At 51.0% G+C, this 27,269-nt stretch overlaps 1 protein-coding gene across 10 annotated transcripts in view; it reads right to left on the reverse strand.

Moving 5' to 3' along the window:
- Nucleotides 1–3,813: 3,813 nt before the first annotated feature.
- The window catches only part of PACSIN2 (protein kinase C and casein kinase substrate in neurons 2), a 162,556-nt gene continuing 139,100 nt past the window's right edge, over nucleotides 3,814–27,269 (reverse strand). For 8 of the 10 annotated variants that reach the window (XM_066358595.1, XM_066358590.1, XM_066358593.1 and 5 more), the window contains 9 exons: nucleotides 22,903–23,059; nucleotides 20,134–20,369; nucleotides 17,934–18,089; nucleotides 16,362–16,537; nucleotides 14,596–14,716; nucleotides 11,853–11,974; nucleotides 9,396–9,518; nucleotides 8,782–8,978; nucleotides 3,814–5,533 (listed from right to left, as the gene is read on the reverse strand). In XM_066358595.1, the coding sequence (XP_066214692.1) occupies nucleotides 5,421–5,533; nucleotides 8,782–8,978; nucleotides 9,396–9,518; nucleotides 11,853–11,974; nucleotides 14,596–14,716; nucleotides 16,362–16,537; nucleotides 17,934–18,089; nucleotides 20,134–20,369; nucleotides 22,903–23,059 (1,401 nt within the window). In that variant the 3' untranslated portion in view covers nucleotides 3,814–5,420. The remainder of the gene's footprint in view (nucleotides 5,534–8,781; nucleotides 8,979–9,395; nucleotides 9,519–11,852; nucleotides 11,975–14,595; nucleotides 14,717–16,361; nucleotides 16,538–17,933; nucleotides 18,090–20,133; nucleotides 20,370–22,902; nucleotides 23,060–27,269) is intronic. The other 2 variants (XM_066358597.1, XM_066358596.1) reach the window with 1 other exon arrangement.

The following is a 27,269-nucleotide window of genomic DNA, read 5'->3' on the forward strand; positions in this document are numbered from 1 at the left end:
CCTCTCCCTAGCTGCCACCTTGCATGGGAATCATAGGAATAGCCCGAGATGGGGTGGCAAGTCGGCCAGTGTCCCTGGCTCCCTGGGTTCTCTTTGTGCATACTGTCCCCACCTTCTTGGCCAGGCTGTGGCTGATCAGTCTCTGGGTCCCCAGGGCCCAGATCCTATGACCTAGAGCTGGGTTAGGAACGTCAGCTGCTCATCTGAACACACCAAGGAGCACATGGAACTTGTTGGTATTCTCGCAGCCCTGATTTGCTATTGGGACCTGTGGTTCTCAAAGTGCAGTCTTGAATCAGCATCTCCTGGGGACTTGTTAAATCCGCAAACTCTGGCTCCCTCAGAAACTCTGGGATGTGGCCTAGCAAGCTGGGTTGTAACAAGCCCTCCAGGTGTTTGAGAACCAGTGGTTCAGACAACAGCACCTACCATTTGGAGTTGGGCACCAGAGTTCAAACCCCAGTTCTGCCTGTCTTGCTGTATGGCCAGACTCAGGTCACTCAACATGTCTGGTTCATTTCCTCATCTGTAAAATGGCACTCATAGACAGTGAGGAGGCTCATAGGACCCTTTGCAGGAAAAGTGCTCTGCACGGGGCCTGGCATGTAGCCGATAAATGTTAAGTCCAAGGCTGGTTGGAAAGACAGGCTGAGGAGCTGCCTGTTCCTGGATAGTGCCAGGGTCAGCTGGGCTCCTCTGACTCTGTGCTTGGCCTTGGCCCTGCATGACAGGGACTGAGACTTGTACCTCAAACACAGGTCTGGCCAGATTCAGAGCTGCCTGGGACTGCTCTCCTGAGGCACTATGGAGCTGTCTCCATCCTGGCCCTAGGCCCTCTGCTCGCTCCCACCACAGGGACCAAAGAGGTCCAGTCCAGAGGGCCCTGCACACCCTCCCATGAAAAAATTGAGGCCCAGGGAGGGGCATACACCTCCTGCAGGTGTGTGGGGCAGCCCCTGGGAGGGGCATCAGCCTGCCTCACCTAGGGAAGAGTGGGCTGGGGAGGGGAGCAGACAGCAGCTGCCACCCTGGAAAGAGAGGGGTCTCGAACCTGACAGTGCATGAGCTACAAGAAGGGTTGAGGAGGAGAGGCAGCTTATAGGCACCTACAGGAGGCCTGGCAAGGTCTCTCAGTTCTGGGCACCCCTGAGGTCATTCCCACTTGATGGAGACTGAGGCTTAGAGAGGCTTCCGTTCCCACAGGGGTGGAGATGCTTCCTACTGGAGGTTGGAGGAACAGCTCAAGGACCCCTTAGGGCCTTGGAGTGGGGTTAGAAGATCGTGTTTTTCCTGACTTCCTGAGGCTTGTAGTCTGCTAGGATCGACCCTGCACACCCTCAGGGGACCATCCTGCCCCCTCCACTCTGGCTACCCCTGTGCTAGTGTCAGAATGATTCCATCCCTCCTTGGCCCACCCGAGCTCCCTAAAGTCCCTTCTTCATGTCTGTCCTGGGACCACCAAGTCTTGCACACAGTAGGTGCTCAATAAATGTTTGGTGAATGAATGAAACCCAGGAACCAAAGTGACTTCCTGCTTGGAGGGGTTACTCAGGGTTAGGCCTTACTTAGAACCCCCAACTACTTGCTCTGTGACCACAGGCATGCCACTTCCCCTCACTTGGCCTCAGTTTCCCCAGGAAAGAGGGGTTTGGTCAGGTGGCCCACAGGGAACCTTCTCAACCTCCCCCATCCCTGTACCGATGGATTGTGAGCAGTTTTCTTCCAGGGCTGGCTCCTAGTACCCAAGGCCTTGGCATAGCCCATAGGGCACCCAGCAAAGACCAGGCCAGGCACAGGGCGAGGACCTGCACGTTTCAGTGGACAAGGATCCTACAATGAAGCTAGGGACACAGAGGCCAGCCCTGTCCTGTCTGCAGGGATCTCAGAAGGCCCAGTATTTTAGTTTAAGCTTTGACAGAGCCAGAGGCCTCGCTGGGTCACTGGACTACAGCTTGCTTGCTCTCTGGGTATTACCATGGGATTTGGAGAGGAGGATAAAGCTTCCCCTCCCCAGCTCCATGCTGAGAAGAGGGAACTGGGACAGGAGCCTAGAGCTCCAGGGACCAGAGGGTGGTCAAGACACAGCTGTGACCTGTGAGAAGGAGCAGCTGGGCCTGGGCAGTGGCTGTGGGAGGGGGAAGGAAGAGGAGCGAGGAGGGCTTACTGGCCCTGCATGGACGGTGTGGAAGGGGCAGCCAATGATGCCAGGGGGTCCCAGCTGGGGACTGGGAGAACAGGGTGTCACTCATCACCACATCCTGAGTTTTTGTGGCCTTTCACCCCTTACTTTACCCATCCAGCTGGGAAGGCAGGCACCACTCTCTCCTGGGGAAAGAGCCAGGACAGAAGTGGGCAGGTGGGCAGCGAGAACCCTCAGGATTCCTGTAGGAGCTCTGGGGAGGACAGGAGGCTGTGAAGAGGGCCTTGCTGAGCAGAGGTTGTTCCATCCAGGCTTTGAGGGCTCCTCCTGCTCACACAGCGCTCTCTATCGGTCAGGGGAGGGATAAAAGAAGGACTTGACCTTAAGAGTCCTGCAGATGTGTGTTTAAATCACAGTTCTGTCATGGGACCTTAGGCAACTCACTAGTTTCTAAACCTTCTGAGTCCCTGTAAAGTGGGGTGACTCCAGCCTCCCCATGGGCTGTCATGACAGTGCATGAGCTCACCAAGTGCCCCGGGACCCTGCTCTGGGCCCTCTGTGGGCAGCAGGCAGCTCTAGTGGCCTCCAACACCGCCTTGGAAGTGAGGAGCAGGCGCTCCACCACCCAGCAGACCAGGCACCTAGATGACAGTTTTGTCCTGGGCACTTTGTGAGCTGGGCAAACTGATGCCACATGGTGGCTGCCCACCTCACTGCTGGCTCCTGTGGGGGCCCGGTGCCCCGATGGGCGCTTCCCTAGGTGGTGAGTGTGGCCACAGCAGCCCTCATCTCTTCTTGCCTCGCTCTGGCTTTTTTCTCACTTAACCCACACGTGGATGGAGGGTTCAGAGGGGATTTCACTCAGCAGCACGGCTCTACAGGGCCTGCTCAGGGGAGTCTGGCTCTCAGAGCCTGTTTCTTCCTCTGTCAAAGAGAAATGGGGGAAGACTCACCCTGCCCCTGGGGGTGTTCAGAGATGGTCATGTTTTTGTGTGTGTATGACAGACACAGAGAGAGAGACAGATAAGGACAGGAAGGGAGAGAGATGAGAAGCATCAATTCTTTGTTGCGGTACCTTCGTTGTTCACTGATCCCTTTCTCATATGTGCCTTGACCAGAGAGCTATAGCAGAGAGAGTGACCCCTTGCTCAAGCCAGTGACCTTGGGCTCAAGCCAGCAACCCGCACTCAAGCCGGATGAGCCCGCGCTCAAGCTAGCAACCTCAAGGTTCTGAAGATGGGTTCTCTGAGTGCCAGTCTGACACTCTATCCACTGCGCCACTGCCTGGTCAGGCTGAGATGGGCATGGTCTGCACAGATGTCAGAGCAGAGCACAGGGCCCAGCGCACAGCAGGTGCTCAGGAAATGTGTTCAGGGAGACCGGGCGACAAGCGGTCTCTGGTCTGGTCCTGCTGTTTGGGCCTCAGGAAGGAAGGAAAGCACCAGCCTGCTGCTCAGCTGGGAAGCCCAGGCCAAACAGTGGCAGGTTTTGGGGAAAGGAGAACCCTGAGGGGCTCAGATGCCTCAAAATCCACAACCTTGGTGTAGCAGAGGCAGTGGAACAGGGACACAGCCCTCAGGCAGCAGTCTGTGCCTAGAATCTCACCTGGCTCCAAGGCTGCTGCATGCCACCAGCTGGCATGAGTGTGAGGTACATGCATGGCACAGAGACTGTCACACTCACAAAATCAAGTGTTTATTGATTTTTCCCCCCTAAAATACTATACATCTAAAGAAACTCCTGAACTGAAAAGACTTGACAATTTTTGGTAATTTGTAGCAAAGGAATGAGGATTTCTGCTGGTAAATCTTCAAAATAAACATACACACGTCCACTTTCCAAGCAAGACATCAAGCTCACTGGAACACAGAGTAAATGCATAGCTTGTGATGGCAGCGGCCATTTCTCCAACGTTGGAGTTACACAAAATAAAAGCTTTCCCAACCCCTCCCCGCCCTTGATTACAGTGTAGTTTCCTGCTGCAGCACGTCAGCTCCCTGATGACCAAGGACACTCAGACGAGACCCTTGTGCTATGGAGTGAGACCCACCTTTTGTTTGCTCACAAGCAACATTGATGGCTGGAATGCAACTGCTGGAAAGATCTGGGAGTTTTACAGTGTTCTGCTACGGAGGGACGAAGGCCAGTTAGCAGGTGGACCTCAGCTGGCCAGCAAAGACAGACTCCCTCCAGAAGTGTCCACTTCAGAGGCCTAGGGCCCATGTCCCAACCCTGGAGGAGGCCCACCCAGCCCACCAGCCAGGCCTGGACCCAAATGCCACGGTCTTCAAGCAGTGTTTACAAATTAAGTCCACTGTTAAGAGCCTTTAAAATCTCATGAGAACAGTAGACAAGCTCTTTAGATTCTCTGAATATCAAATAATATATACAGATTATACACCAGGACATGAAAGTCTAATATAGAGCATTTGAATCTATAGATGTGTTCACCTGAACAGCTAGTCTTTTCTGTTTTAATCTTCCACATCACTGACAGAATTAATCTGCAAGAGTAAGATTTCAAGCACAAAGAGAGTGGAAACAGCTTTTAAATATGGTGACTTTGGGCACTACTGCATAAGGCTATTTACAAAACCCACACATTCACAGTAGAAACCTACCACGTGTTCCCACCCTCTATTGTGAGCTCTGGCCTCAAATACCATGTCTAAATGAGCCAGGCTCTTGCAGCCGGCCCCAAGCAGTGGCATGGTCAGGTAACAGCACAACACGGAAACAGAGGTACCACTTCCGCAAGCCTGGTGTACGTTAACCTGTGCTATAATTTAAGCAATAATGAATGGATGGACAAGGATATAAAAAAGTACAACTGTACATAGCCTTTAAATTAAAAACCTCAGAAAATAGCATGTAAATGTGTTCATTTAAGGTGAGGATGATGAGCGCATCAGAGAAAGGAATCAGTGGAGCAGAATCAGTGGAACCCACCATTGAGGCCAAGAGGGCGGAAAGACAGGCAAAAACATACAGCTCCATGATAGCCGCACAGTGAGCAGGGCAGGTGGGGCGTCTGCTGTACTGCTCTCCCTGTGCTCGGATCTCTCCATCTGCACAGAGAATGGTGCCAAGTCCCAGGTGAAATGACCGGCTCGTCTGTCTTCAAGAGACACCATGAAGCCAAGAACAATGGAACCATCATCTTTTACAGGAAAAGGAGTGGACACCCACATGGCCGGCTGGAAGTGCCAAAGTGCTGCCCAGGCCGATGGCTAACGGAGCTGCTGGGGCCCACACCTCCACCAGCTGGCCCATCGGGCTGTCACTGGATTGCCTCGACGTAATTTGCTGGGTACAGGCCAACCTGTCCATTGTCCAAGCGCCCCTTGCACCAACCCTGCTCATCCTCATCCTCTATCTTGGTCAGCTCGTCCCCTGCAAGACAAAAAGGTTAGGGGTCTTGGTGAGCTGGCAGATGACACACTAACCACTGGGTCAGTCTCTGTCATATCTTAGACTTCACCCCGGCCCACAGAGGCTCTCTACTGTGGGTGGGAGAGACACGTATTCTTCTGGGCTTGTTTCTCTACTACATTGCATTTTAAGGTATCTTTTCAGGGGCTTCTCAGAAATCTAAAAAGACAGCTCTCACATAGTCACCCTTCAACAAGCAGCTCCCAGATGCCATAGTGGCTCCCATAGAGACTCCAAAATTAAGGCTGCAGGCCTTCCTGACCAGTGGTGGTACAGTAGAGGGTAGACCTGGGATGCTGAGGTCCCAGGTTCAAAACTCCAAGGTCGCCGGCTTGAGCACAGGTTCACCAGCTTGAGCGTGGGATCATAGACATGATCCCATGATCACTGGCTTGAGCCCAAGGTCACTGGCATTGTTGGAGCCCACCAGTCAAGGCACGTATGAGAAGCAATCAATGAATAATTAAGATGCTGCAATGAAGAATTGATGCTTCTCATCTCTTTCTCACACACAAAAGAGGCTACAGGCCTTTGCCTTCCTGACCACCCCAGGCCAGGTCAGAGGACTGCTTTCACGGTGGCCATCTCCCTCCCCTGGGCTTTGCCCACTCGCTCCTCTTAGGTCTCCTCCAGCACTGTTGCCATGGTCCTTGGGCCTTTACTTAAATCTGTGTCCAGAATGCAGGCTGTGGAAGGGTGAGCACCCATCATTCTTTCACCCAGCTCAGGGTATGTCCTCTGACTTAAAAAAAAATCAACCTCCCCTGACTAAGATGAAAGCCATTGGTCCAGCTCTGGAATCTCCCCATGGCTGTCAAGTGGTTTGATTTATCTTTCGTTTGTTCCTTCACCTTCCTCAGACCAGGTCCTGGGTGGCAGAGGAGATTCATAGATGAGAGACAGAAGGAGCCCTGGTCCCTCAAGGGGCCAGACCAAGGGATAAGGACCACAGGTACGATCAGGGCTGTGGTGAGGGAAGGTCCAAGTTTGACCTTCAGACAGAGCAGCACCAGAGCCAGGGTACAGGCAAGGAGCTGCCTGGGCTCTGGCTGTGAGCACCTACCTGGTAGAGGCAGTGGGAACCCTCAGCTCAGGGGCAGGACAGAAAGATCAGTAGCCCCAGGCCTTCTCAGGGGCCAGGACGGGATGACTGGTAATCCCAGGCCTTCTCAGGGGCCAGGACGGGATGACTGGTAATCCCAGGCCTTCTCAGGGGCCAGGACGGGATGACTGGTAATCCCAGGCCTTCTCAGGGGCCAGGATGGAAAGTTCGGTAGCCTCCGGCCTTCTCAGGGGCAGGAATGGGAAGACTGGTAGCCCCAGGTGCGAGTTCTTTATTGTTCAGTTTGCAGCTTTGTATTTCTCGTTGGCATTTTGGTCCATTTTTCGGCTTAGTTGCAGTTTAGTGCCTTGTTTAGTAATATTTCCCTGACTCTCTTTGTTTAAGTAGCAGTAATACTAACCAAGATGCCTGTGGCCCAGAACCCAGGGCTGCTGGGTTCAAATCCCAGAGCTTCTGTCACAGGCTAGGAGACTGGACAAACTGCCCTGGCCCTGTGTCCTCATCTGTGGATAGGCTGCTGTGGGGACTACCAGTTATAACACAAAAGAACACAAGACAGTGCCTGGTACGCCATTATTCCCATATGAAATGGTCATTCCTCCTGGAGCTGGGTCACAGATGGGCCCCAGGCCACTTGTCAGCCCTGGTTCATGTAAATCTGACTTAGCAGCATCAGGAGTGAGTATAGGGCCAGCACTGGGACCCTGGATCTCATTCTGCCCTCGCAGGCTCCCAGGCCACAGTGAGACACTAGCAAGGCAATGCTTCCGCATGGCTAAAAGTGCGCCCAAGCCCCAGACAGGTGGCAAGCAGCCAGAGCATGCCAAAGACAGAAGATAGCAGCACTGGCTGGGAACTAATGTCACATCGTAAAAAATAACAAAAGTGATAGGAAAGCTTCCAAGTTGTAAAAATATAAAGTGGTGATTAGAAATGTTACTTTCAGTCAGTTTGCTTCTGACAATTCACTCGGAGCAGAAGGAAACAATTTAAATCTATAAAATTGCTGAACAAATCCAATAGATAAGCTTGAGAAAGAATTACACATTTAAATAAATAAGTCAACAAAGTAGAGGGAAAACAACTCCAACCAAAGATATCAGAAAACTAGACAAAGATGTTTAAAGGCACATACAAACTTTGTATAATCAGCCAGGGATGCCTGATGACCAAGCCTGGGCTGGAGCATCTGGGGACAGCCGCTGGCCTGCTGAGTGCGAAGGGGCGGAGGCTGAAGGTTCCTCTTCCCAGGCTCCTGCAGGACTTTTAGGAGCAGGGACCTTCAGATACAACCCCTCGTGTACCACCCCGCCAGCAGAGGGAGTCGGATGTGGGGGTTTGTCCCCAAGGAGCAGCCCGAGTGGAGGGGCACCGTCAGCCTGGGCTGGCTGAGTTCTGGCCCGGCCTCCCTTGGAGGGGTAGATGCTGGATCCAGGGTGGCTTTGACAAGGGGCAATTCAGAAGAAGGACCTTGGACCCTTTGGGCCCACTGTGGTGCTAAGCTGTGAGAGCCTCCTTAGACAGGCTCGAAGTCTTTTCAAGCCGAGAGCTGCAACCTATCTTGGTAAACTGCAGCCAACGTTTAAAAAAAAAAAAAGCCAGGATAGAAAATGTCTGCATGCAGAGCCTTGTAAGCAAGATCCAGACTGTTCTGTAACACGAAGGTTTTAGCTACTGGCAACAGAGGTGTGTTGATGGTGACTGTGACTACAACATGGCTGCAGGGAGCAAGTTTGAAAGGCACTGCCTCTAAGATGAGCCTCTGCAAACACAGGGCACACTGAGTGTACTCTGGAGTCCGGGCAAGGCAGCTTGCCAGGGGCCCCTCCACCAACTGAGGACCTCTGGAGAAAGGCTTTGCCCTTGGGGACCTGGGGCCAGCTGCTTCTGGAGAGGTCTGGGGGAGCTGAGTGGTCCTGGCGACCAGCATCTCCTGCTCCAGTGCACTGCTGTGCCCAGGCCTTGCCCAGCTACACAAGGGCACCTCACTGTTAAGCTCTGGCATTGAGCATCTGCTCCTTCCGAAGTGGTGGGGGGGGGACACCCCACACATGAAACTGGGAGAAGTTTTAGCAGACTTTCAATACAACAAGCCTCCTCAGCAGGTTGGAAACATTCGCCCAGATGCCAGTGGGGAGCCACCTACCAGCCTTGAAGCTCAGCTCATCGTGCTCCTGCCCCTCATAGTCATAAAGGGCCCGGACCCGCACTTCTGTCCCCGAGGTGGCATCCTCATCAAATGGATTGGAGTCCCCATTGGCATCCGTGGAGGAGAATGGGTTGTTAGATTCATCATCTGACCAGTCAGTGGGGTAGCTCTGCGTCTTCTCGTAGCTGCTCACGCTGCAAGAAAGGGTTGACCCGGGACCTGAGCATGGGGCTGCCAGAGGCATGAGGCCCTGGGGACTGTAGGAGCACAGCCCCCAGCTTCACAGCGCAGTCTGTCAGGGCCCACAACAGCTCCTGGCAGAGGCAGGGCTGGCTGGCTCCAGCAAGACCACCCAGCAGGCCTGTCTTCCTGTGCTGAAGCCTTGACTATGGTTAATGGAGGACAGAGAAAAAGCAACCACAGATTGTTAACTAGTGGCCCCCTCCCTGAGAAATCGAAAAGCCAGAGACTGTCCACAGCTGTCAGCCGGGTCACTGCCTGTGGGCCTCATGCATTGCTGTGAGAGCCGAGGGAACGAGACCCTGGATAGAGAGAAGGAGAAAGATAGAGCGAGCGAGGTGGAAACCAGAGGGAAGCGTTTGTTCACCAACTTTTTGGCCTTAATGTCCTCCTTCTCACTGACGGTGCTCCCTGTGTCGTCCTCATCCTCGAAGGGGTTGTAGCTGGACAGTGACTGCGCTGACCGTGTGGGGTTGCTCGGGACACTAAGGTCACTATGGGGAGAGAGAGAGCTTTCAGGGGACCTCAGCTCAGCAGCCCCTGAAGTCCTGGGTGCTCCCAGCTGCAGGATCACAGGGCCAGGGGCTAAAGGCATAAATCAGATGGAGGAATATGTTGTCTGAGCAGAAAGTGTTGCAGCAAAACATTTGGCTGTTAAACACATTTAAATGTCTAAGAGACAACAGATTTGCATTTTCCCTACTTGCATCTGGACACAGTCTGCCCCAAACAGGAGCCCTGAGGACGCACGGGGACTGTCCAGTCCTCCCCATTCCTGCGAGTTGGCAGGCCAGACAGCTGTAGGCTCAGCCCAAGGGGCTCCAAGCCCCGTTGATGAGAGGAGGGTGGCTCCCAGAGCTCTCCAGAACCCACAGCACAGCACACTCCTCCTCCTCTGATTACTAATAGGTCCAGTGGCCTCTTTCCCTGCTTTCTCTGGGCCTGGAACTTCCAAAAGCAGCACCAGAGCCCACTGAACCGCCCTATCTAGGAAAGAAGAACCCCTTTTGTGTTGCAGAGAGAGAAGATCCACCTACACCAGTGGTCCCCAACCTTTTTTGGGCCATGGACTGGTTTAATGTCAGAAAATATTTTCACAGACCGGCCTTTAGGGTGGGACGGATAAATGTATCACATGATTGAGACAAGCGTCAAGAGTGAGTCTTAGACGGATGTAACAGAGGGAATCTGGTCATTTTTTAGAATTAAGCATTGTTCAGACTTAAATATAAATAAAACGGAAATAATGTAAGTTATTTATTCTTTCTCTGTGGACCAGTACCAAATGGCCCACGGACTGGTACCGGTCCGCGGCCCGGGGGTTGGGGACCACTGACCTACACAACTCTGGCAACTGCCTACTGTGTTCCAGGCCGGGAGCACCAGAGAGAAGTCAGACCTAAGTCTGGCCTGAGGGCTGACAGCCAGGGGTGATAGGATGCCAGGACTGTAGGTGCTAAGTGCAGAACAGACAGAAAAAAGTAAGAAAGGCCCTCTAGCACCCAGCACCCCACTGTGTAACTCTGAGCTGAGGGACCTGAACACTAAACGACAGGGCAGGGCTCTGGTGGCCAGCACCACCTCTCGCCAGCAAGTCCAGGGCTGCATGGAGCAGGTACTCAAAGTGCTGGAGAGATGGCTCAGAGCTGGGGAGAGAAGGGGAAGAAATGCATCAAATGGCACCAGAGTAACCCCTGAGGCTGGTGAAGGCTGCTGGACCCAAGCCTGCCCACTGAGACCATCAGGCCCTCCTCTCTCCTTGGCATATTTCTCTAGCTGACTTTCTGAGTGGGTTGGTCCTGGGCAGTGAATTTGTGCAGCAGCCCAGGTGCCCAGGCAGCCTAGACAACCCTAGCTCCCCCAGGGTGGTAGCTCATCCTCCCCACCCTCACCCCAGTCACACTGGTGCTGGCCTGATCCCTGGGGTGGTGCATACTGCTGCTGCTCTAGTCACTTAACCAAGCCCACCTGCTCAGACAGTAACAAAGCAGGTGAAAGAGGACAGGCCACGTCTGCCCAGGGAGTCTGAGTGGGGGTCTCAGTGCCTGGGGCTGCATAAAGGCTCCGGAAGCTTTGCTGACCCTTCCTAGGAAGCCATGATCACGGGATGTAACATCAGGTGGATGTCTTATCATTCTGTTTGATGGAGGCCTCTGGGCTGGGGGCTGTGAGGCAGGTGTGGATCCCAGGGAAGGGCAGCCTGCCCACAGCTCTGCAGAGGGTGGCACTGCTTATCTAATGGGGACTCTGGGGTGGGGGCAGGCCTTGTCTAGCACACACTTTCCAGGAACTTCTAATGACCTCAGTGCCACCTCTTCTATCCAAATTTAGTTTCAGCAAACAATGAGAAATAACCAAGGCTCTCAACAAAGAGGTGATTTCAAGAAGGGGACATGTGACAATGATTTCTTGTCTCCCTCCTCCTCCCCAGCAGGCACCTGCATACAGCGTGGAGAAGTACAAACCTGGGAAAGATACCTGCATTCGCCTAGAGGAACCAACAGTGACCTCGCCTGCCTGTGTGCACCACTGGGGACACATAATGACCACTACCTGACACCAGCTCTTTCCCTCATTTAGGGCCCGAAGCATGTTTGTGGCTAAGGCTCTCTCTAAGGATCTTTCTACAGCTCTGGCACCTGACAGACAGATGATCTTCCCCCAGAGATGCTCTGGGGCCCCGCCCAACAAACTCAAGCACCCAAGAAGCATCTTGACAAATGCCCACTGGGGTCCCAGCAAGGCTCCACTGGGGACTCTCCTAGGTGTCCAAGCTGGGGACATTCGGGCCCATGCACAGCCCAGGGATGGAGGCTGCCCACACCCACCTGCTGGGCTTGTTTTGCAGAGCCTGGTCACCCGTTTGGTTGATGCCTGTCAGGGTGACGCCATCAGTGGCCTTCTTCTTCTCTCTCCGGCTGAGAGTTCGATTCATGTCTGCAGACCACTCCTGGGCAACAGGCAGCAAGGGAGAGAAAGTGGGAAGCTCATTTGTTTGAGGCCACATCAGTCTAAAACACAGGGTGGGGGCTTGGCCTTCAAAGCTGGAGACCCTTCCAACCCATGCCCTAAACTGTCTCTGGTTCCCAGGGTGCAAGAAAGCTCGCTGTGGGGATCCGGGCAAGCCTGCGATGGAGAACACAAACCTGGGTGCAAGTAAGATCAGCTGGGTGGACATGCATCATCAAGGATGCAGATAGCTAACTGATCACTTGAGTCTCCAAAGGAGGGCGTCCTCCCTAGCGCTCTGTTATTCCTTTTCAGTGTAAAGGAGCATTTGCAAAGGGAGAGGGGTAACAAAGCAAAGTATTCATCTCCCCAAAGGTTCACTATTGCCCAGCATGTCAACAGGCTTTTATCACCTGCCCTGGAAAACACTGGGAGCAGGGGGAAAAGAAGGAAGGAGCCACAGCATGATTTTCCAGAAGATCAAAAGTATGCACGTGTGATGAGCTCCCTCCCTCCCAACTGCACTCATCATCAAACAACCTGAACTAAGCTAGCACTTAGTGTGACTGAGTCCCTAGCCATGCTCACATGCAGTTACAGAATCTCGGGTTAGATGCCATCTTAGAAACGGCAAGTCTAACAATTCTCAGATGAGGAAACCAAGACCCAGAAAGAAAAAGTTACTATTTGCACAGTTAGTAGCAGACCAGGTCACCTCTTTCTTTATTTCTCAATGGAAATAAGATGACCAACAACTCAACTGGAACTTGAGACATCACAGCAAATATAAATGTGTTTGAGTAGCTTGCAAGAGCTGATGTGGTCAACCCAGACTGACTTTGAAAGGAAGACCCAGCTGTTAACCTGGACAACAAAATCAGCAGGCTGACTGCTGCCACAGTTCCTTCCCCAGTATCTGTTCCCAGAACCAGGCTATGGACCCCACACAGACCCACGTGGGCTAGATACACACTGCAGAAGGCTTACAATTCAGTAGTTAGCCATAAAACAGTAACTTACTTCATCCTTGTAGCATGGAAAACAAAAACAAATAATTCCATTAGAGACAGGGAAGCATGAGCCACTAAGAGCTGTGTGTGCCACATGTGGCACTGGTTCCCAGGCCCCCGCATCTGCAGAGAGGCGCTGCCCATGGACTCTTGCCCAGACCCCACCCAGTGAGACAGCCTGGGGAATTTTCCTTCCCAGACTGGGTACTGCCTACTCACAGATACCCTGAGAGGCTGGGGAGGTGGTGGGGGGGGGGGGGGTAGAGTGAGTGCAGTAAACCCCGAGGGGTGCAGCCCCAGTTGTGTGCACAAGGTACATCATCAACTTGCTTCTTCCCAGTGTGGCTTCCTGGGGGGTGGAGGCTGCGTGCCTTCTCCTCTTTCCTCTAGGCTCACTTCCATTCGAAAAAGCCCCTGGGCCTGTTTTGTCCTAATGCCTCTGTGGAAGGGGCACAGCTTGCTCTTGGCCTCCTGTGGGGAGATGTCCTAAAAATGATGCAGGCGGCTGGGTGCTCAGTGGCAGGGACCCACAGTTATCTGAAGAAGCTTTCTCTAGAAGCTCCAGAAAACAGGGACATGGTGAGGACTGGCGAAACTGTAGGCCAGGATGGGGCCCAGCCAGCTTCTGTGTGGTTGGCCCATGGCCAAACCCCAGCATGGCCCAGGCCACTGAAGCCCCGGCCAACTGAGGAGATAGCTGCTGTTGTCATCGCACTTCACACATGGGACATGGGAGTCACAGACAGGGCAAGTGACTTGCTCAACACACACAGCCGGTGAGCAGAGAGGTGGGACCTGACCACAAGCCTTGGCTGTGCTGAGTTGAGCAGCCGCTTGGCTGAGTCCGAGGCAGAGTCACTCCCAGCGTCCTCCCAGGAGAGGCCATGCTTCCCCACAAAAAGGGGGAGTCTCTGATCTCAGAGAACAGGGAGGCACGACTTACGCTCACTGACTTCTCTTCTACTACGGAGGTGGAGGACATGGGGGTGAGGGCCTAGTGACCCAATCCTAAGACTAGAAGAGTCCGAGATCCCCAGGCATTTTGCATGTAAAGACATTGGAAGACTCAGACCCATGAAAATGGGAAAAGAGAAAAGTTAATCCTGAATCCAAACTTGTTGATTTAACTGTGAAGGAGGAAGGGGAAGAGCTACACACTGAGACGAGGCTCCCCTTTTAGCCTGGACCAGGGGTGGCTGAGCTGGTGCCCAGGGTCCACCAAGCCTGTCATGCACTATGGCCACTCCCTTCCCGGCCACTCTCAGGGTAGGGCAAGGAACCAGGTGTGTGTGGTGGGGGGAGTTCCTGCATGTCCTGCAGCTCCTAGGACTCATTGTGAGAGAATGCCAGTGGTCAAGTGGCTATCAAAGTTCTTAACAAGAAAGAACATAATTTCACCTTCCCTAGAGTCAGAAGGCCCCCTTCAGAAATGCTTAGAGCCCCAGAAAATTAAACATCACCTTGCTTTCTAGTATAGCTGTGGGTAACAGCTGCCTTCTAAATAGGACAAAGGCCAGTGCAGAGTTGAAACAAGAAAGAGAGTGCATGATTCGATCCTGTGGGTCCAGGCCCCTGCTGGGCCGAGGGGTTCACGGGTGCAGCCTCCTCTTACCTCAAACTGTGGCCAGTTCATGGACATGCCTGGCCCGTGGTTGGCTCTGAACCACCTCAGGTCCTCCACTGCGTCAGCAGCTTTGATGCTCTGCTCCAGGTCACGGTAAATGTTTTTGTAGCTAAATCAGAGAGAGAAGCATAATTCTTTCAGAAGACAGGGACAGCCACTACTCGTCCTAGTCCAGGGGCTGGCCATGGTGGGCACTGAGGCCAGCAGCCACACTCTAGCTGACTTTACATTGCGGATCAAAACTACCTGGCTCGGCTGGTGATCATCTGGCCTCAATGTGCACAAATGATCAACAACAACCATGGCATGGAAGCCATAGCTCTGGCTTCTAACAAGTCAGCTTTAATCAGTAGGCAGCAACACGTGGCTTTGCTCTGTATCCGAAAATACAAAAAGCACCAGCATCTGGGCCACACAGGCCACCAATGTGGGTGGTCCCATTTAATCAGACCCAGAATCCTGTGTCAGGAAAGTTCCTCCTCATTCCTTCAAAAAGCTGGATGTTTATTTATACTCAGCCACGCAAAGGCAATATCAAAGGGTCCCTGGGGTGGGGACACCTTCTGCTGACAGCTCACAGCAGCTCACCTTCCTAGAAAACTCTACATCGAACAGGAGTATGTATCACTGCGGGTACTGGCATGTTCGCTCCTAATCTGTATGACTGGCAAATCATTTACCCTCTCTGGGCTTCAGTTTCCTCCACCCGAGTAGGCATAATGCCATCTGCTATGTGTTGAATTATGTCCTCCAAAAGATATGTGAAGTCCTAGCCCTCAGTACCTCAGAATGTGCCCCAGGACACGATTACACCGTCTATTCGCCAGGGTAACTAGGAGGACTAAGTAAGGCCGGACATGCCAATACAGGACAAGCACTCACATATGGGAGTTATCCTACACCCAGAAGAGCCTGACGCAGCCCTGCCCTGCCTGAGCCAGCTGTGTGGCCTTAGGCAAGCCACTTCACCTCACCCAGCCCTAGCTTCCTCATCAATAGGATGGGGGACCATGCCGCCTACTTCACAGACTGTTATAAAGATTAATTAAATGGCAGCAGTGCAGTTGAGTAATTGTTGCTTTCGTTTTTTATACAGAAGGAGACAAAGGGAGTTTTATGTCCTGTTAAGCATTGGCTAGTGAGTCAGTTCTAAATGGCTCTGCTCTGTGGATGAAAAAGTCTATGTCCACGGTTAGCCCAGACCTCTGAACAAAGGTGTCACTGGACCAAAGACAGGAAAGTACAGAAGAAATAGCCCAACCTCCACACACAAGTCAGAACTGATCCTCCGAGGGTCTGTGCTGCCCAGGTCTAAAACCACTGAGAAGTCAACAACCGAACTGGCAGCCAGCTGGTCTGGATGGAACGGGCTCATAAGGGGCCTCAAAGTCAGACCATCATGGGCACAGGCATGCCAGTCTGGAAATGCTGGACTTACACTGGGTTGATTTCAAATTCACCTGCTGTGGCTGGTCTGAGCTGTGCAGACCCAGAGTGCTGTACATAGAGCTAGCAAAGCAGGAACCCTTATTGCATGGTAAGAGGCCATCTGGCTCAGGCCAATGACCAGCTTTCTGTGCAGCTGCAGACAGGCTCCACAGAAGGGCCCTTCCTGGGCAGGAGAACTGAGGGACTATGGCAGGGCCTGACAAACACTGCCATCCCCAGTGTGGCAAGCAGCTACTGAGTTTTGCTCAAAACCAACATTCCACTGCCTTCATTGTGATGTGCTATGTGACTACAAAGACACTTACCTGGACACATTTGACAGGTCTAGGTGCTTCTGAACCTCCAGCAGAACTTCCCGGAAGAAGCGCAGGCGCTTCTCCTCAAACTGCTGGCACTGCTCAAACACCTGTTCCATGTTCTCCATGTACTGAGGGGTGCCCTGGTCCAGCTCCTTCAGGGACTTCTCATACTTCTCTTTGGTCTACAAGAAAATCCACACAGCACATGGGAGGGTTCACTGCCATTTGGCCTGAAGCCCTCCAGCCGAGAGGAAACAAGACAGGCTCTGTGCCACACAGGTCCTCAAGGCCTCTGTCCCTTTCCACCACTTCTGAATTCATCAGTATCTAGACTTATCAGGTGACAATATTAAGCCAGCCAGCCAGCCTGGGTGACTTTCATAAGAAAGCCTCTTGCCCTCTTCCTGGTAACTATGAAATTACCAGATACTGTCTCTTGTTTAAGTTCTGTGACTTAGACCTTTCAGGCAGAGCCCTGCCACTCTGAAAAGCCCTTCACTAACACCCCATTTGTTCATCTCACTAATCCACTGCAAGGGAAAAGAGGGAACCCCCCTTCACAGTGGAAGACAAGAAAGGCATCCAGGAAGCTATACTACCTGTTTCCTGTCTCTTCTTTTTTCTTTTAATCAAAAATTTTTTATTTTTATTTTTCAGAAGTGAGAAGCGGGGAAGCAGAGAAACAGACTCCCACATGAGTCCAACCAGGATCCAACCAGCATGCCCACTAGGAGGTGATGCTCTGCCCATCTGGGCCATTGCTCTGATGGAGCCTTGGCTGCAGGAGGGGGAGAGATAGAGAGAAAGGAGAGAGATAGAGAGAAAAGAGAGATAGAGAGAGAAAGGAGAGAGATAGAGAGAAAGGAGAGAGATAGAGAGAAAGGATAGAGAGCAGATGGGCGCTTCTCCTGTGGGCCCTGGCTGGGAATTGAACCGGGGACTTCCACACGCTGGGCTGACACTCTACCACTGAGCCAACTAGCCAAGGCCAAGCTGTTCACTGTCTCTTTTTGACTGAAAGCTGCTGTCCCACCACCCCCGAGCTCCTGCAGCCTCTGCCCACACCGCTTTATGGCCTTTACCATGGAGGCTGCTGGAAAAATCCTCCCTGCTCCTGGCCCTTGAGGTCCCTGTGGTCCCAGTGCACTGCCTCTACTCTTTGACGGGACTCACTCCCACTCAGGAGTGATCCCTCTAGACCATCTGCCCCCACACCTCTGCCCTTCCTCCTTCAGTGGCTCCCTGTCAGCAGTATGGAAAGCTCCTCACTTTGAAGGCCACTGGCAATTCAGTCCTCAAAACCCTTCATAATAGCTCAGACACTGGGTCCCCGCTGTGGACACCCACATCTCCAAGTCCTTCCCGCCCCAGCACCCGACCCTTGAGCCAGCACAGGAATCACTGCTCTGCCCAATCCTGAAGTGGGCACAATGGGCTCTGGAGAGACACTCCTGAGGGCAGGAATGTATTTTATCTGATCTGCATCCCTCTATCCACCTACGCAACCAAGCAGCTCAAAGGCTCCCCATGTGCCAGACACAGGCGCGGTGCACTCATCATGTAAAGTGCGCTTCTTACCTTAAGAACATCTTGCTTGCATTTTTCTACTTTGTCTTGCAATTTCTTAAGCTGTTCAGGGTTGAGGGATGGGTCCACTTTGCTATTGCTTTCTCGCGATATTGCCAATTTCTCCTCTTTGCACGCTGCGTGGTAGGCTTTCTTAGCAGCTTCGACCTACAGGGAGAAGGAGTTCCTGAACATCGTGATTCTGAAAGGTCAAAATCCTCACCTGGCCCTGGCCGGTTGGCTCAGTGGTAGAGCGTCGGCCTGGTGTACAGAAGTCCCGGGGTCGATTCCCAGCCAGGGCACACAGGAGAAGCGCCCATCTGCTTCTCCACCCCTCCCCCTCTCCTTCCTCTCTGACTCTCTCTTCCCCTCCCACAGCGAGGCTCCATTAGAGCAAAGATAGCGCGGGCACTGGGAATGGCTCCTTGGCCTCTGCCCCAGGCGCTAGAGTGGCTCTGGTCGCAACAGAGCGACGCCCCGGAGGGGCAGAGCGTCGCCCCCTGGTGGGCGTGCCGGATGGATCCCAGTCGGGCGTATGCGAGAGTCTGTCTGACTGTCTCTCCCCATTTCCAGCTTCAGAAAAATAAAAAAAATAAATTAAAAAAAAAAATCCTCACCTGAGGCTACACAGACCATGGGAAGTGCTTTGTGCTATCAGGAGACAAGGAAAAAGCAGGTACAAAGCTGGGTGTTCAGAATAATTACAAGTGGATAGATAACAGAGGACTTCATTCAACAGACATCGACTGCTACCAGCTTTGTGTTGGGCAAGGTTCTAGGCACCAGAGGTATAGCACCAGACAAAGAACCTGGGGCATTCATGGGCTACGGTGTAGCTGGGGAGGCAACTACAAGAAATAGTTCAAGTCCAGGGTAAATTAGAAGGTGATGAGTGCCAAGGAGGAGAATGCAAAGAAGAGAGACGAGAAGCTGGTGGTGGGGCTTGTCCAGTGGCGCTGCATGGAGAAAGCAACACCAAATGACATGGAGCAGAAAGGTAAAGGGGGCTGGCCATCTGAGGGAAAAGCATGCGGGCAGTGGGAAGAGCAAATGCAAAGTGTCACAGGAGAAACCTAACACAAGAGGGGGTAGTACTGGGAGGTGGGGTCATAGACCAAATTTTTCATAATTTTTAATGGCTATGTAAATACACACATGTGTGCATATAGATACTGACGTATGTATAATTTATTTAAAGGATGTTCCTTACTTGAGCCAGAATCACAGATTTCATTTTGGAGAGGAGATGAGTTTGTAACCATGGCCTCATGAGGGTGATACTGTCATTACAAATGGGGCCAGGGACAAAAAGGAAGAGAGGGAGACATGGAAAAGGCCAAGACAAAGAGAAAAGAAGGAAAGACTATTCCAACCAGAAGATCCAGGTCTGATGGAGTGATTCTACAGAGGAGGAGGGCCAGGGGAGAGGGAGGGGATGGAAGGAAGCAGCATCTCTACCCTAGAGGAATGAGGTCTGCCAGTGCTGAGGGTGGGGAGGGGCTATATGTGCATGTCTGAAAGCCTCCAACTAGCTGAGGCTGGACAAGATTCAATGACTTCAGTTGCTATTTTCAGAAAAAGAAATCTCAGTATCATTTTCAAATTTGAGAGCAACACCCATAGTAGAGAAAGAAAAAAAAGTAAATTAATCCTTTCTACTAGCCCAAAGGGGCTCTTATTTATTTTTTTGAAAGATTTTATTTGCTGATTTTGGGGGAGGGGGAGGAGAGAAGGGGAGGTGAGAAGCAGGAAGCATCAACTTGTAGTTGTTGCTTCCTGTATGTGCCTTAACCAGGCAAGCCTACCTAGGGTTTTGAACCGGTAACCTCAGCATTCCAGGTCGACGCTTTATCCACTGCGCCACCACAGGTCAGGCTCAAAGGGGTTTTAAATCCCTCCAGCAAACAATTCCCAGGTTTGGGGAAAGTATTGTTAGTGGGTAAGAGTTTTGGTTTTGAGCTGTATCACCAGTGTGTGGTTCTGATCCTCAGTTTCCTGACTATAAAATGGGTTAATAAGGATTAAATTTAAGTTGGGAACTTGGGTAAATGTCAGCCACTAAGGGCTTCTGGCATGCTTGGTGGCCCTTTCTCTATTTCTGATGCTGACAGATGGCAGGAATTCCTGGAGTGTGGGGGGAGCACTAAGGCCAGGAGGTCACTGGCCAGGAGCACAGGCCTGCAAGCAGGGAAGAGCCTACAGGAGGGCGTACCTCTTTCAGCTTCTTGGCCCAGGGCTTCTGTGCCTTCCGAAAGCCGTCCTCGGCTTCCTTGGTCTCCTTGAAGCCACCCATCATCTGCTTGTGAAAGGCCTCCTTCTGCCAGTTCTTGATCTTCTCGAAGTCCTCATTCATCAGCGAGGCCTTTACCTCCAGGTGAAGCTCACTCACCTTCTCCGCCTCAGACATGATGGCCATCCAAGCCTTCTCCACTGTTCCGTACTGAGGCCCTGCACAGGAGAAAAGCTGGTGGTCACTTGCCACTGCGGGACAGGCCCCTGGGTGGGGATTTCCTGCCAGCCCCTGAGCTGTCGGGACTGCAGGCCAGCAGCCTGGTGTCTGGCCTGGAGGGTTCCTCTTGGCTGTTTCAGACACTTTTCTCTCAGTGGCTGTTCTTTTTTCAGTTCCTGGGATGATGAAAATAATAAGGAACTGAAGCTGAACTGGCCATACTTTTGTTAGGGAAATTTGGGGGATTACACAAATTTCCTTTTTTAAAGTCACTGGGCTCCTTAAAAACTCAAATTTTGGCAGTTTTAATTTGTATAAGGCTGGCTGTAGAAGGAGGGGCCTCCTGAAGTGAGCTGACTTCTCTCTCCAAGCCACTTCCCTCTCTGGGTTTCTCAACACTGTGGTCCCCTCCGTGGGACCACACACCCTACTCTCTAGGGCAGGGGTTGGGAACCTATGGCTCGCGAGCCAGATGTGGCTCTTTTGATGGCTGCATCTGGCTCGCAGACAAATCTTTAATAAAAAAAATAATAACGTTAAAAATATAAAACATTCTCATGTATGACAATCCATTCATTTCCTACCGCTCATGTTCACGGTTGTGGGTAGCTGGAGCCAATCACAGCTGTCCTCTGCGACAACACCAAATTTTTATTGGATAATGCATAAGGTACACGGGTCGTTGTATGGCTCTCACGGAATTACATTTTAAAATATGTGGCGTTCATGGCTCTCTCAGTCAAAAAGGTTCCCGACCCCAGGCAGCAGACCGGTACCGGTCCATGGGCCATTTGATACCGGTCCACAGAGAAAGAATAAATAACTTACATTATTTCCGTTTTATTTATATTTAAATCTGAACGATGTTTTATTTTTTAAAAATAACCAGATTCCCTCTGTTACATCTGTCTAAGACTCACTCTTGACGCTTGTCTCGGTTACATGATACATTTATCCGTCCCACCCTAAAGGCTGGTCCGTGAAAATATTTTCTGACATTAAACCGCTCCGTGGCCAAAAAAAGGTTGGGGACCACTGCTCTAGGGGATGAGGCCCAGAATCTCTGTTATTCACTCCCAGGAAGAGCCCGCTCAGAATAGGAACTAGAGAATGGCCTGTGGAATGGAGGACTGCCCCTTAGCAGAACAGAAGCCCTGTCTTGGGGGAGGAAAGAGAGTTGGAGGCAGGAACCCACTGTCCAGATGGAAATCTCTAGATAGCTGAGTAGGGGTACCTGAGTCACCTCACTCATAGTTCTCGGGAAGGAAATTCATAATCTGGCCTGTCATTTTGAGGGTATGGGGTGACATGAGGTCAGGGAGGGAGAGAGAGAGGCAGAAGCTGGGAATAAAATGGAAGCTGCAGGTTCTGTCTTCAAGGTGCTCACATGGGACAATTACTGTTTGAGCTGGGTAATGCCTACAGATGCACTGGTGGGGAGGGGGGGGATGACTGTGGATAGGTAGCCCCTCCAATCCCTCGCAGCTATGAAACCAGCAGCTCCCTGTCCTGCCTAGGTCTGCAATGCACTGGCAGGATCCCCCAGATGAGGGGGGCAAGTGCTTTGTGAACCTCAAGCTCTGAATGGACAGAAAGGATTGTGCTGACAGCTGGAGCCTGAGAGGTAGAAATAAATGACCACAGTTACCATTTACTAAGGGAGTGGGTCCATCCCTGGCTACTCTTCACCCACACACAGCCGACCCACTCCCTGGCACCTAATCCATGCCCATCACTGTGCTAAGCCCAACAGACAACCCATCTCAGCACCAAGGGAGACAGGAAGCTGGTCTAGAGCTGGCAGGAGCAGCCCAGGGGCCCTGCCCTCTAGGACCCCTCAGCCAGTGGCCTAGCACCTCTGGTTGGCGCCTTTGAGAAGAGCAGTCACGGCACGATAGAAGAACATGCTCCAAAACAGATGCCGAGAAACAACTACTAACCTGCTCTGTCCCAGGAAACCCCATAATCAATCAAGCTCCCCCTCTACCGCTGGGAAGTGTGCTCTGAGCACAGTCCACACCCACAGCACCTTCCTGTCACTAAGCTCCAGAGTCTTCTGTTCAGCTAGGGAGGGAGATAGGCAAAATCTGTTATTCCATTAAAATTCAAAACCAGAAGCCTTGCTGTATGTCACCATCTAGTCCCATCTGACTTGCTCCATGGCCACGCCCACAAATCAACAGTTCTGTCAGAACCACGGTGCTGGGCAGCCAGGCCTCTGATTTGAAAGGAGCTTACTCAAGTTTGGGTGCTTCGGGAGCTGTTCTAGGTTAGATGGGCAAGCACAGCATATTCTGTGGGTGAGAGGGGTTGCCATGGAAGACTCATATGCTGCCCCCAGAGCAGTCCTGTCTTAAGGAAAGGGGCAGAAGTCTCATGCTGCCTATGCTGCTGGGTGACAGCACCCTGCTGCTCTCCCAAACAAAACACAAACTGTGAGGCACACTCCTGTCCACTTCTTTATAAGAGAGGAAACTGGCACAGAGAGGTCACCAATTTACCCAGAGCTGCCCTGGTCAAGGGCCTCCCTACCCTTCTCCACAAGCTGCCTCCAGCGCCGGGCCCACTCGGTGAGCTGCTGCGCATACGCCTTCTCAATGCGCGCCCGCTCATGCAGGCAGTTCATGAGGTCATTGCACAGGCGGTGGCCATCGTCGATCCGCTTCACAGTCCGCTTGTAGTTCCCGACCTAGGAGACAGAAGCATGCTGGGAGGCTCGGGGCTTGGGGCAGTGGCCCCCCTGCCAGCCCCTCCTGGGAGGGGGATGGCCTGACCCTCACTGTTATACAAACAGCCTCCACACCAACCAGGCTCTAAAGGGTCATCCCCTTTCTCATCTGAAAAGCAACCTGCACCACTGGATGACAAGCTCCCCATTTTCACTAACTAGTAGGAACGCACAGAACAGCAAGTCAAAGCTTCTCAACATCCACGCAGCCAGCATCCATGCCCTGACCAGCAGGTCAGGGAGGGAGAAGGACCAGCTTGGGAAGGGCTACGATGGAAGGAAGCAAGGAGGTGAGGGCACCCAGAGGGGCATCTCACATAGACTAAGGGGCCAGGGGCAGCTTCCCAGAGTAGAAAATATCTAACTAAAGAGACTTAAAATAGTAATAATTTTTTGTAACTCATATTAAAATGGTCTCACACGATAGACTCTTGGCTAAAGGCCGGGGAGCATCACAGGTACAAACAGGTTTTCAGGAGCCTCTGCTTCAATGTCATCACATGCTGGATTATTACTATCTCCCAATTATAGCGATAAACACTATTGCCCACTTCCTGAGCACCTATATGTGCCAGACACTACAATAGGAATATTATACCTCCAAATACTGCCACCACCCTAACAAGAAGAAAGGACTATCCCCACGTCAAGATGAGGAGACCGAGGCTTAGAAAAGTTACATATTTGTTAAGATCCCACAGTTGCAGACCCTTCTTTAGAAGCTTTGACAAGGACTAAGGTGAGTTGACTACTTTTTCTTACATATGAAAGGAGAGACTAGCTCATCTACATTATAAACAATAAAAGAATAATTGGTGGCTACTTTGGAGTGATAATCAAGTGTTTAAGTTTCATTCTTTGATCCACTGATTTGAAGGGATATCTGTAGCTCACAGTGGATATCAGAAATACATAGCTTCCAGAGGGGATGGTACAGAAAAACAATCTATTATATTTGCAACCCTTTCCTCTCCCTCTGTTTTCAAATATGCTAGTCAAACTTTAGTCAGTTTTACCATGTCTAAAAGTCTCTTTGCCAGACTGATCACATTCATACTTGATCCCTGTTGACAATCAATCTGGAGGCACCTGGGGAACAGGGTCACATTCCTACAGAAAAGGGAACAGTCCTCTCTCTGCCATGCAGAAACCAATGGCACTGCATGTTTAACTCTGACTTACAAACAGTTTGACTACCACAATTTCTACTATTCTGAGTCTAGTTAACCAGGTAAAGAAGAGGGTCTCGAGTAGTGGTGGGAAAAGCCTACAAGGGCACAGAACACATGAGCCCTGCATGGAAATGGGCGATGGTGGTGGTGGTGGGGGAGGCTGAGATGATCCCGCTCCCATGGGCACAGTGAGGAGCCCTGGAAGTCAGGCAGCCCGGGCAGCCTTCTCCAGAGGCCCACTATGATCTGCAGCAGGCTTGCTGAATGCATGAACACCAGGCACTGTTCCTTACACAGCCCCTCCAGCCCACATGTAGCCTTCAGGTTAGTCCTCAGCCAGGGGAGCAGGTCAGCAGCTCACCAACACACAGCAGCTGAACCTGAGCTTTCAACTCTGTTCTTCAGCAGCCCCTTCATAGGAAGGCAAAAGCAAGCATTTCACAACCAGTTGGAAGTGACATCACATGCTCACTTCCCATTTTAAAATAGGGCTTTGCTGTAATTTTGAAATTTACAGCAGTTCCATTTTTAACTTTTTGAGGTAACTACACATTGCTTTCCACAGTGGCTGCATCAATCTGCCTTCCCACCAACAGTGCACAAGGGTTCCCTTTTCTTCACATCCTCATCAACAGTTGTTTGTTGATTTATTGACGGTAGCCCTTCTGGTAGGTGTGAGGTGATACCTTCTTGTGGTTTTAATTTGTATCTCTTGTCTGACCAGGTGGTGGTGCAATGGATAAAGCACTGACCTGGGACACTGAGGACCCAGGATAGAAACCCCGATGTCGCTGGCTTAGTGCGGGCTCATCCGGCTTGAGTGCTGGCTCATAGACAACTCCATAGTCACTGGCTCAGCTGCAGCCCTCCCCCCCATCAAGGCACATATGAGAAAGCAATCAGTGAATAACTAAAGTGCCGCAACTATGAGCTGATGGTTCTCATCTCTCTCCCTTTCTGTCTGTCTGTGTCTGTCTCTCCACTTAAAAAAAAAAAGCCTGGCCTGTGGTGGCACAGTGGATAAACCATCGGCCTGGAACGCCAAGGTTGCCAGTTCGAAACCCTGGGCTTCCCTGGTCAAGGCACACACAACAGGCAAGCAATAAACAACTAACACGAAGCAACTATGAGTTGATACTTCCCATTCCATGCTCCCCTTTCTCTCCTGTCTCTGTAAAATCAATAAATAAAGTATTTAAAAAAGAAAAAAAACAAACAAGAATTTGCATCTCTCTGATGATTAGTGACTTTGAGCATCTTTTCATACGTCTCTCTGTTGGTCATCTGTACATCCTCTTTGGAGAAGTGTCTATTTGGGTATTTTGCCCACTTTTTAATTGGAGTGTGTGTGTGTGTGTGTGTGTGTGTGTGTAATTTTTATAAGTTCTTTTTATATTTTAGATATTAGCCCTTTATCAGATGTATTGGGTTGGCAAGAAAGTAATTTTGATTTTGTAGTGTGAAATAAGTCACTTTTTTATTAAAAAAATAAACTTTAATCTATTATATATTTTCCATTTTGTTCAATGACCTTTTGCCATCTTTCTTGCAGCTTGATGATTCTGTGCTCATAGAAATTTTGGTCCTTATCAGCAAAAAACTGAACCAAGTGCAATTTAAGATCATCATCATTTGTGAAAATTTTACCATTCAAAGAGTTTTGCAAACTTCAAAATAAATGGTAATCAGATGGTGCCAGGTCAGGGCTGTATGGGGGATGCGACATCACTTCCCAACCAAGCTCCACTAATTTCCCACAAGTTACTAAAGATGTGTGAGGCTTTGCATTATCATGGTGGAACTCAATTCCTTGGCAATTTGCCAATTCTGGCCGTTTTTCTTTGATTGCTTCATCCAGCTTCATTAGTTGTTGACAGCAAACATCTGAATTGATCATCTGGTTTCTTGGAAGCAACTCAAAATACACAACACCTTTGTAGTCCCACCAAATTGACAGCACGACCTTTATTTGATGCAATTCAGCTTTAGATATGGTTTATGCTGGTTCATCACGCTTGAATCATGACCGTTTTTGAATGATGTTACTGTAGATGACCCATTCTTCATCACCAATGATGATTCATTTCAAAAACGGGTTGGTTTCATTGTGCTTGAGATGCATATCACAAATATTGATTCATTGTGTTAAGTGAGTCTCTCAATTCACGTGGAACCCAAATATTAAGCTTCTTAGCAAGTCCAAGACATTTTTTTTTGCATTTTTCTGAAGTTGGAAACGGAGAGGCAGTCAGACAGACTCCCGCATGCACCCAACCAGGATCCACCTGGCATGCCCACCAGGGGGCGATGCTCTGCCCATCTGGGGCGTCTCTGTTGCAACCAGGGCCATTCTAGCGCCTGAGGCAGAGGCCACAGAGCCATCCTCAGCACCCGGGCCAACTTTGCTCCAATGGAGCCTTGGCTGTGGAGGGGAAGAGAGAGACAGAGAGGAAGGAGAGGGGGAGGGGTGGAGAAGCAGATGGGCCCTTCTCCTGTGTGCCCTGGCCGGGAATCGAACCCGGGACTCCTGCACGCCAGGCCGACGCTCTACCACTGAGCCAACTGGCCAGGGCCAAGACATTTTAAGTGATTTTCAATTGTTGTGTGCGATACATTTAACCTCTTTGCAATCCCTTGAACAGTTATATGACGATTCTCTTCAATTATGGCTTTGATTTGGTCATCAACTTCAGTAGGTCAACCAGAATGCTGGTCATCTTTGAGTGAAAAATCTCCAGAACAGAATTTTTTAAACCAATTCTGACATGTGTGTTCGGTTATGCAATCAACACCATAAACTTCACATATATTTTTGTAAGCCTCAGCAGCTTTCTTTCCTTTATGGAAATAAAAAAGTAAAATATGCTGAAAATGTTCATTTCTGCACTCCATTTTAAAATTGACCCTAAACTAACAGCTACAAACAAAATTACAGACAACTTGCTTCTAAAGTAACCTAAATGTGACTGATATCAAATGTCAAAAGGAAAACCATAACA

Source organism: Saccopteryx leptura, chromosome 1, assembly GCF_036850995.1.
Source record: "Saccopteryx leptura isolate mSacLep1 chromosome 1, mSacLep1_pri_phased_curated, whole genome shotgun sequence".
NCBI classification, from domain to species: Eukaryota; Metazoa; Chordata; class Mammalia; order Chiroptera; family Emballonuridae; genus Saccopteryx; species Saccopteryx leptura.